The sequence below is a fragment of the Tamandua tetradactyla genome, chromosome 2 (assembly GCF_023851605.1).
Source record: "Tamandua tetradactyla isolate mTamTet1 chromosome 2, mTamTet1.pri, whole genome shotgun sequence".
Taxonomy (NCBI): domain Eukaryota; kingdom Metazoa; phylum Chordata; class Mammalia; order Pilosa; family Myrmecophagidae; genus Tamandua; species Tamandua tetradactyla.
In genome coordinates this window covers 176,338,371-176,348,688 of record NC_135328.1, presented here as the reverse complement: position 1 = coordinate 176,348,688, position 10,318 = coordinate 176,338,371, and the positions used below count along the sequence as shown (strand labels likewise).

The 10,318-nt window shown below is 55.0% G+C and overlaps 1 protein-coding gene across 2 annotated transcripts; it reads left to right on the top strand.

Moving 5' to 3' along the window:
* Positions 1-2,177: 2,177 nt before the first annotated feature.
* Positions 2,178-7,350, top strand: DMBX1 (diencephalon/mesencephalon homeobox 1). Of its 2 annotated transcripts, none has more exons than XM_077136699.1 (4): positions 2,178-2,340; positions 5,407-5,585; positions 5,861-6,209; positions 6,908-7,350. In XM_077136699.1, the coding sequence occupies exons 1-4, from the start codon at positions 2,187-2,189 to the stop codon at positions 7,348-7,350; spliced, it is 1,125 nt and encodes a 374-aa protein (XP_076992814.1). In that variant the 5' UTR covers positions 2,178-2,186. The 2 variants fall into 2 exon arrangements, with proteins under 2 accessions (XP_076992814.1, XP_076992806.1); XM_077136691.1 differs by having other exon boundaries at positions 2,187-2,338; positions 5,390-5,585.
* The last annotated feature ends 2,968 nt before the right edge of the window (positions 7,351-10,318 follow it).

The window sequence follows — 10,318 nt, the reverse complement described above, 5'->3', positions numbered from 1 at the left end:
TGGAAGCTGCCATGGTCACTAACCTGGACCCCACAGTGGCCTGGGCTGTCTACTTCCCTTCTTGCCCATTGATGGTCAATCCTCCATATGGCAGCCACGGTGAAGTTTTAAAAACAAATCATATTACATTACTTCCCTGTTTGAGACCCTCTAGAGGCTTCCCATCACACTCAAATAAAATCCAAACTCCTTCCAGAGGGCTGTGAAGCCCTCTGGGATCTGGTGCCCACTCTCCTCTCTCTCTCTCCGACCTCATCCCCCCCACTTGCTCCTTCACCTGCTGTGCTCCAACCACCCTGGTTTCCTTGCCGTGCCACACACGCGCCAGGCTTGTTCCTGCCTCAGGGCCTTTGTCCTTGCTATTCCCTCCACCCAAAAGGCGCCCCCCCCCCCCAAGTTTCATGTGGCTTCCTTCATGTTTCTGTTCAAATATCAGTGAGCCATTTCATGGCCACATGTTCTAAAATATTTTCCCCGTTTCCACTTTTTATTCTGCTCCTCTGCCTTATTTTTCTTGAGAACACTTATTCCTTATCTGACATTATATTACATATTTATTGTTGTCATGTGCCCCGCCCCCGCCCCCGAATGTAAATTCCGTGGAGCCAGGGGCTTTATTTGGCACTGGGTAGGCAGGTGCTTAATAGATATTTGTTGAATGCCAGTGTGGAACATATAAATGTGAGAGTGTGAATTGAGTGTAGACGTGTCTGCTGAATGAAGAGACATATGTGAGAGTGTCTGGAGAACGGTGGGGACGATGACGCTGACTTTGTTAATATCGCTGAGTCTGCCTGCAGATGACAGCTTCTGTGCAGGCCGAGAATGTCTGCGTGTGTATGTTTGTGCATGAAACGTGTGTGCGTTCGTCTGCAGGCTGAGGGTGTTTGGATCTGTGCAGCCTGCGTCTCTTGCGGGGAAGGTGGGAAACTGAGACGCCTGGGTGCTTTCTTCCTTTTATCAAATGAGCCTGCCATGGGTCCCGGTCTCTCCTTTCCACTTCCCCGACCCAGAGAACAGAAAACACCTGTGTGTCTTTGGGAGTCTGCAAACGATGCACCACATTCCAAAAATGGTTTCAAGGGTGACATTTCAGACTGATGCAGTGTAGAGTGCTGAGACGAGGACTGTGAGACTCTGGAAGAGATCTGGGGTTGATGGGGCCTTGGTGGTCTCAAGCTGATCTAAGGCAGGTCAGGACGAGGGCTCAATGGAGGCCAGGCTGCTGAAATGCTCTTTGATGAGTGGAGGATTCCCTCGGAGCAATTGGCAGTGATGGGGCTGCGGCGGTGTGGGGCACAACAGGCCCGGGATTGGCAGTATGACCTCAACTTGGATTACTCTTTCTCTAAGCCTCAGTAGCCTCATCTGTAAATGGGGTTTGTGGTCCTTGGTCCGTTTGCTCCTTGGGGCACTGGCGGGGACAGAGTGAGGTAATGGCGGTGGATGTATAGTGATTATAACAATAGCATTCTTATGTTTGTACAGTGTGTTGGGGGTTTAATCCATTATCTCATCTGATCATCAGAGTGAACGATGCCATGTCCCCAGTCCAGCCCTGGACTTGGCCCTGAACGGGACTTAATAGGTGTTTGCTGAATGAGTGAATATGAGTGTGAGTGACTCAATAAATGTACAAAAGAGTAAGTGTCTGGGTCTGGGTGATTGAATGAAGAGATGACAGCATAAAGCAGCAAATGAACTGGTACATCACAATGACCAACATTACTGAGTACATATCATGTGCCAGGCCCTATTCTAAAAGCTTCTGTAAATCCTTGAAATAACCCCATGAGGTAAGTAGTGTTATCCCCATTCTGCAGGTGGAAAAACTGAGGGTCAGAAAGGTTACATGGCTTGCTTGCCCAGGGTTACAAAGCTTCTAAATGGTAAAGATGAGATTCGCCAGGTAGTCTGGAATTATATCCAGGGCATTAAAGCTTATAGTGAATAGGTCCTGACGAGTGAATCAATGAATGACTAGATGAATGAATGAACAGCTGCAGGAGCCCTCACCCTCCAGGACGTGGATGAGGCAGTCTACTTCAGGATGAGGAGCAGAAGTTCCTGGGAGTGAGGTGGACACGCAGGGTCTGGCTGGGGTTGGGGTCTCCCACCAGGGTGGGGTCTGGCAGCCCTGCCCCATGTCCCCTCTCCCCTTCCCCTGTCTGCAGGCGGATGCCGCGATGCAGCACTACGGGGTGAACGGCTACTCCCTGCATGCTATGAACTCGCTCAGCGCCATGTACAACCTGCACCAGCAGGCGGCCCAGCAGGCCCAGCACGCGCCCGACTACCGGCCGTCAGTGCACGCGCTTACCTTGGCAGAGCGTCTGGCTGGTAAGAGCCCTGGGGATGGGCTCCTTGGGGCGGGGGCAGTGTTGGGGGGGGGAGGAGGGGAGATTGGGAAAGAGCGCTCTGGGAGGCTCAGAAAGACCCCGGTCATTTAGCAAGGTAGAGAGGTGCCAATTGAAATTCAGGCATATATATATATATATCCAGAGCTCCTGCTGTGCACCAGCAGCATGCGGGACACTGGAGCTCTCCTATGTCTTCACATTCCCATAACGGCCCTGTGACAAAGGTAGAGGTCTGCATTCACCCATCCCACAGATGAGGAAACTGAGGCAGGAGAGTAAGGGACTTGCCCAGGTCCTTACAACTAGAAAGCAGCTGGAGGAGGGCTGAGGTGTCCAGGGAGGGTATTTCAACATGGGGGGGTCATCTAAACAAAAGCAATTTCTAGGTATTAAGCTTGGCACTGTGCAAGGCCCTCGCCATCTGTATATCGTACATTCAATCTCTACCACATCCCAGCCATTATCTCTGTTTTAAAGACAAGGAAACTGAGGCTGAGAGAGGTTAAGCCTGAGCTGGAGTGGGTGGGAATGGGGCAGTGTTGCTAAGAATATGAGCTGTGGAGTCAGACTTGCAGTTGGTGCAAGTCTACATGCTCATCTCTTTTCTCTGAGCCTCAGTTTCCCCATGTATGAAAAGAGGACAATGACAGCACCCATCCCATAGGATGTTGGGAGGTTATTTGAGATAGCATATGCAAAATATTCAGCACAGAGCCTGGCATGCAGACAGTGCTCAGAAGCCATTATTACCCAAGGCCCAAGGTAAATGCCACGGGGCAGCTCCAGCCTGGTCCCCCCACTCTTTAATCAACTGATGGTTGCCCTGCCCTGACAGCCTCTCAGTGGGCGTGAGAAGAATGTGATGGCATAGGTGAGGCATTTGCTATCCTGGGAGGGGATGCCACCTGCCCCACTTTTCCCTGGGCCAAGCCTTGAGCAGCTGGTGAGCATGTGAGGGCACAACCCAGTGTCAGGCAATCCTCAAAGGACTTCAGGGCATGCCAAAGGCCAAAGGTGCCTAAAGAGCCATGAGAGGGCATGACAGTAGGTACATAGTCAGGGTCATCTGGTGGGGCAGCCAGTGCAGTCAGGGAGGGCTTCCTGCAGGCAATGGGGCTGAAGGGAGGTCTTAAAAAGTCAGAGAAAGGAAGAGGACCAGCATTAGCAAAGGTACAGAAATGGGACTGGATATAAGGAGCCTGCTACTCTCACTCTTCTAGCCCTTTCTGGGCCTCAGGGCTGAATAAAACCAGGCCCCTGGCATCTCCTCTAGATCAGCATGGGGTCATTGCTTTCTGGCATGGGGCAGTTGGGTGCAGTCCTGCCCTGGCTATGGCTACTTCCTTATTTTGGAGTGAATTCCCTGTGCTCAATCAGGTGGTGACATCTGCTCCCAACAGTGTTCCAGGACCAAGGACCAGAGACCAGAGGGAAGGAGTCGGGGAGGGAGACTCACCTTTGATGGAGGCAGAGAAACTGGGGGCATTCAGCCCATCTCCCTGTTTCTCGAATTCTGAAGAAGAAGGGGCATCAGCTCCAGGGCAGCTTTTGTATGGAGGCCTCCCCTTCTGGCTGGAGGTTTTCCAATGGCCTCCAGCCAGCGACCACCCACCCTTGCAGTCCGTGGAGCCAGCAACAGGGTGCTGGGTTATTGCTCCCCCAACCAGAGTGCAGCTGACTGAGAGGTCTCCACTCACTCCCCTGCCCTCTAGTGACCAGCTTTGCAAATGGCCTAGACCAGGGATCACTCTGGTTTGGGAGTAGAGCCAGTTTTTGAGGGTTCATGGATCTCTCTTTAACCTAAAGAAGAAAGAGCCTGAAGTCTGAGGTTTTCTGGACACTCGGTTACCTCCCTCTCCCCCATTTAGCTTGATTTGGAAGATTTCCCTGGAGTGCAGGGGGAAGACTCTGGCCACCCTGCCCAGAGGCTGAGGGAACTCAGATTCCCTTCAGCGCAGTCCGCCCAGGATCCGTTTATGTGGTGGTGGAAGGCATTGGGGACTGAGGTTACTGCCCATCTCTTGGGGACTAGGCAAGAAGTAGGGCTCGAGACTAGACCCCAACCCTAGGCAGATGCCTGTTCTAGATGGTTTTTGTGTTACCAGACATATGGGCAGAACTGTGGGGGATCCACCAGCCTGTCCCCATGCCAAGCCTCAGTTGCTGGCATCTGATCTCTGTATTTTCCTCTTTGGAGAAGCAGGCAGAAGGTCAAGACTGGGTACAACAAGCCTTCCCTGGGCTCTGGGGTCCCTTCTAGAGCCAAGCTTTCTGTTCAGGAAACCCAAGAGCAGGAGACTTAGGTCTTGCCATCAGAGACTTACAGGCCAACTGGGATGATGAGATTTATACCTAAAAGACATAGAATCAAGTGCCAGCACTTGCACTGCAGTGAATTTTGTCAGCCCAGTCAGACCTCCTAAAACTGGACCTTGCATATAAGTACCAGCCCATAGCTGGTGCTGGTCAGGGGCTAGTAATCCGATGCCAGGAAAGGCTTGTGGTACCCAGTCTTGACCTTCTGCCTGCTTCTCTAAAGAGGAAAATACAGAGATCAGATGCCAGCAACTGAGGCTTGGAGTGGGGACAGGCTGGTTCCTCTACAGTCCTACCCATATGTCTGGTAACATAAAAACCATCTAGGGTCATAAGGCATTAGAACCTTCAGGACATGGAGTACAGATTCTTACCATCAGCAATTTCAGAATATTATACTCATTGTATCTTGGTACTTTAAGAATCTCAGGTCAACACTTTTCCCCCTCCCCCCATTACCAAATGAACTAAACTCCCTCAGTCACGCTCCTGATAGCCATTCATGGAGATGAGTTAGAGCTCTGGTCCTGACACTGGATGATGGGGTTGAGAGATCCTGAAAACCCAGCCATGTGGAGAGGGTCATTTCTTCCAAGGAGAAATGACCAGGTCCAGCTCTGGCAGTAGTCTGGGTGTCCACCATGGGTCAGAGCTAGGTAATATTCAAACCTCACTTCCCGTAATTAAATGGGCCCCCTCTCCTTGCCCTCCAACGGCTGTACATTTCAAGACATCATCTTGGAGGCCCGCTATGGCTCCCAGCACCGCAAACAGCGTCGCAGCCGCACGGCTTTCACCGCCCAGCAGCTTGAGGCGCTGGAGAAAACCTTCCAGAAGACTCACTACCCAGACGTGGTGATGCGAGAGAGGCTGGCCATGTGCACCAACCTTCCTGAGGCCCGGGTGCAGGTAGGGCCCAGGCCCCCTAACTGGAACTTGCAGATGAGCCCACCAGGCTGGCTTCCATTGTCCAGGAGCCACCGTTTCATCCCTCGGTGCCAGGGTGCAACGGGGATCTCCATGAATGCCCAAAATGCTAGGAGGAGAGTTTGGGAAGAGAAGGGAGTGTGTTTCTCAGAGGGGGTGGGGGCAATGCTACCACCTCCACCCCCTCCCAGAGCATCCTGCTCCACAACTTCCCGTCTTTCCTCCCCGCCTCTCCCTGCCCCTCTCCCTGCCCCTAGGTGTGGTTCAAGAACCGTAGGGCCAAGTTCCGTAAGAAGCAGCGCAGCCTGCAGAAAGAACAGCTCCAGAAGCAGAAGGAGGCTGAGGGCTCCCATGGGGAAGGCAAGGCTGAGGCCCCCATCCCAGACTCCCAGCTGGAGACTGCCCAGCCCCCCAGCCTGCCCAGCGGCGACCCCCCTGCGGAGCTTCACCTGAGCCTGTCGGAGCAGTCAGCCAGCGAGTCAGCCCCCGAGGACCAGCCGGACCGGGAGGAGGAGCCGCGGGGGGGTGCCGAGGACCCCAAAACCGAGAAGAGCCCTGGGGCTGACAGCAAGGGGCTGTGCTGCAAGAGGGGCAGCCCCAAGGCGGGTGAGGCTTTAAGGGCACTTCTGGGGGTCCATGATGGACACTTCTTGGGGGCTGAGGGAAAACAGACAGGGGCCTGGACATCTGAAGTGGGTGGGAGCAGACATCTCATCAAAGTCAACACGTCTAAGTGGCCGCCCTCAGGGGCTTGACCAGTTGGGCCCTGGCCGTAGCAGGGCCCAGGAGATCACCTTTGGTGGCTGGAGCATGGGAAGGTCTAGGGGGTCGGGGGTCCTGGGGTAGGGCTGTGGTGGTTGAGGAGGGGCACTCGGGGGGGCTCAGGGCCAAGGCTATTTATGAACCATTATTAGAGTATTTCAATATTTTCACAGCCAGTACAGAGGTACCAGGGCACACTGGGTGCATACCGCATGGGTACCAGATTCCCACGCACAGCAGAGACTTGTGTTTATGAAGGGCACTCAGGGAGGGGAGAGGGGCTGAGAGGTGAGAGCTGGAGGGAGGGATGGGAGCCATGGACAGGACAGGGCGAAGGGGCGATAACTGCCCTTGAAAAATAAGGGGGGCACCCCAGACGCCTGGGTCTTGGCAGGGCCCCTGGAGCACCAGGGAATACCCTGGCTGAGGTAGGACGCGTGCAGTGTTAGCCAAAGCCTGCCTTGCCTGCAGCACTGAGGTGGGTGGGGGGAGGCTGAGGCCGCCCCTTGTCCTGAGTGCGCCTTTGGGTCCTCTGTTTGCAGATTCTCCCGGCAGCCTGGCCATAGCCCCCGCAGCCCCGGGTGGCGGCCTCCTGGGCCCCTCCCACTCCTACTCCTCATCCCCGCTGAGCCTCTTCCGCCTGCAGGAGCAGTTCCGCCAGCACATGGCAGCCACCAACAACCTGGTGCACTACTCGTCCTTCGAGGTGGGGGGCCCGGCCCCCGCCGCCGCCGCCGCCGTGCCCTACCTGGGCGTCAACATGGCCCCGCTGGGCTCACTGCACTGCCAGTCCTACTACCAGTCCCTCTCTGCAGCTGCTGCTGCCCACCAGGGAGTGTGGGGGTCCCCACTGCTGCCCGCGCCCCCCGCCGGCCTGGCACCTGCCTCGGCTGCCCTGAACAGTAAAACCACGAGCATCGAGAACCTGCGGCTTCGGGCCAAGCAGCATGCGGCCTCGCTGGGACTCGATACGCTGCCCAACTGACCGCCTGGCTTCATGGGTCAGAGGTCTTGGGTACCCCACCCCCAGGCCCACGGATATCACCAGACAGCTCTCGAGGAGCTCCGCCTAAGAGCCCGTCCTGGGGTGTGGGGTCCTGCTCCCTCTCCCCCTTCCCCCAGAGCCCTGATCTGAAGGGAAGCCCCACGCCCACCCTCTGCATGGCCCTGCTTGGACGCCCCGCCCCACCCCCAGAGGCCCAGTGGGGAGGAGGTGAGAGGCTGGGGTGTGCCCAGCTTTGCCCCAGGGGGGGTGAGAGGCTCTCACTGGCCAGATCCCCTCCCCAGTGTCCCCTCCTCCCTTCCCTCCCTTCCCTCCCGCCCCATAGTAAGTTGATGTGTGGAATGTGAGATATAAATATAAATATATAAAGCTCTATTTTCAAGCACCCCAGGGCCCCCACCCTGCTCCCCTCCTGACCCTTTTCTTTCCACTGCCATCCTTGCCTGCAGCTTTAGCAGCACCTGCTGACATCTCCTTCTCTGTCTCTCTCCTTTCCTTCTTCTATTCTGTTTCCTGCCCCACCTGCCGCCCCGTCTTTTGCACCTTCAGTCTTTCCCCCATTTCTTGTCTCTGCCTGGTTTCTTCCTTTGGTGCTGGCTGTGTTCATGTCAAATCCCAACCCGTGCTTTGTTTGGGGTTGTGGGTCTTTTTGGTTTCGGTAATTGTGCTGCTTCCTGTTCCTCTCCTTCTCTTCTCTCTCCCCACTTCTCGGCTGCCTTTCTCTCTTCTGCCCCCCACCATCCCTCTCTAGGCAGCAATTCCTTTCCATCCCCAATAGGAGCAGGAGGGCTCTGGCAGGAGACCCTGGAGTGCGGAGGGAAGGGGGCGCCCATGCCCACACTCTCCCTCCCCTAAGCCTGGAACCTGGAAGGGGCTGTGAGTCGCTTTCTCTTCTCTCTCCTCAGCGTTGAGGTCCTAGTTTCCCAGACTCAGGAGGAGGGGACTGGAGGTGGCCGTCAGGCTGGGGCAGACAGGAGAGACGGAGAGCTGGGGTGGCGTTCATCCAGGACGAGCCCAGGGCGGCGCCCTCCCACCCCTGCCACGGGCTCTGGGCCTCTCTTTGGTAGGAGGCAGCAGGGAAAGGCTGCCCTCCAGAGAGAAGGTCTCCTCAGAGGAATGGGGCAGTACTCCTCTTCCCCCACCAGCCTCCAGAGCCAGCAGTTATTGTCCGTCCAGGACTGAAGGCTGAATTTTGGCTCCTATTACAGTGAATGCAAACTAAACAGTAACCTAAACAGTAACCTGTAGTCTCAGGCTTCTGCTGGCTTCCCATCTCAAAGGTGATTGTTGAAGAAAAGGCTTCTGCCCAGGTAGCCCCTAGGCACAGAAAGGTGTGTTCCTGTTTATGACCAGGGAACCTAGCTCAGCAGCTTCCCTTTCAAAGCTGTGTGACCTTGGCCAAGCCTGCAGCCTCTCTGGGCCTGTTCCCCCATCTGCATTAGATGAGCTGTCAGGTCCTTTCCAGGCTAACATTCTGTGTATCAGTGCTCACAGTCTTGCATGACAAAAGTCCCATGTGAAACCAACAACACCGACAAGAAGGCTCTCAGAAGCAGACTTTATGAGTTAGAAAATTACAGTTCCTTTGCTGTGGGGCAGTGGGTGTTGCACTCTCGGCCTCTCTGCAGACGCTGCCACAGTCTGTGGTCGTCAGTTTCCCAGTGAGTATAATGGGTGCCTTCTGGTTTGCATAGTCTGGAGTTGATCCTGCTTTTCTTTAGTGCCAGGGCTAGCCACTGTGGCCACCCATCTCTATGCCACTGGATGGTCTCAGAGGCTCCGAACAGGGTAGGGGGAAGGGGAGGGCTTGGACAGACTTCTGGTCATGAGCCCCAACCCTCTGTGGCTCACTGCTGCACTCTTACCCACACTTCCTTGCTCAGAGGGGTTGCTTCTGACATCCAGGGTAAAGACTCCTAAATCTTGTCACCTCTCCCGGTGGGAAGAAAGAAAGGGGTCTGTTGGGGCCTTGGTGGGACTGGTTTGGGAGCAGTCAATACCCATCCCTCTTGGGGGTCAGTCTGGGCTGGGAACCATGGAGAAAGCTCTGGATAGGAAAAAAGGTGAGGAGGGGGATTCTGGCCTGGGCCAAAAATACTGAGCAGAGGAGTGGAGGTAACCACAAGGAGGGTGTCAAGGCTAGAGTATGGCCACCTCAGGCTCAGCCCAGCTTCCCTCAGATCTTTTTATCAACACTTCTGTCATTCGATTGACCCAATTTCACAAGCTCGTGGCCCAGAGAAGGCAGAGAAGCGTGCATGTGGTCCCCACTCCTAGGCAGATTTCAACCTAGTTTAGGGGACCAGCCTCAGATGCTGAAAGCAGCTAGACAGCAAAAGGAAAACATACTCGTAGGTGGCACGAGTCTCCCAAGGGCATCAGAGGGCCTGAACTTGGTGTGGGCCCAGCATACCTGAAATGGAAACTGAAGCTGAAACCTCTGCCAGACCTGCTGGGCCAGAGGGCTGAGAACTGAGGTTCAAATTCTGACTGTCCCTTCCAGGAAAGCCTCTTTGCTCACCTCTCCCTTCTAGTTAAGGTCTCCCTTTTCCTGCTTCCTCGCTTCCCCAGAGCATGGTCCAGGGGCCTGGGATCCCACCCCAACTCTGCAGCTGGCAGGCTGCACAGACTGCTTTCCAAACCAGCTGTTTTGTGGCCATTTGTGCTTAGAGGTTGTGCCAGCCTGTGGCAAAACACTGTGTACTGTATTTATTTATTCTGATAGTTGGAAAAACAAGACTCAAACCACCCCACTTCCTTGCCCCCCTGCCGCCACGTAGTGCAGCATGATGCTCTGTCCCGTGTATTCGTCCGTCTGTTTGTCCGTCTGCCTATCTGTGATGTTGTGACCTGTTCTTTGTCCTATTTGGCAAATAAAAGAGGATCCAGCAGCACAGACCTCAGCCCATGTTCGTTCCCAGGGAAGTTGCCTGCAGGGGCCGGAGCAGTT

What these genes read in the sequence shown, in the direction of transcription:
- DMBX1 (XM_077136691.1), top strand. Translation starts at nt 2,187, where the DNA reads ATGCAGCACTACGGGGTGAACGGCTACTCCCTGCATGCTATGAACTCG. An exon ending in ACCTTGGCAGAGCGTCTGGC is followed by an intron (nt 2,339 to 5,389) that starts TGGTAAGAGCCC and finishes CTTGCCCTCCAA; the next exon opens with CGGCTGTACATTTCAAGACA. An exon ending in TTCCTGAGGCCCGGGTGCAG is followed by an intron (nt 5,586 to 5,860) that starts GTAGGGCCCAGG and finishes CCCTGCCCCTAG; the next exon opens with GTGTGGTTCAAGAACCGTAG.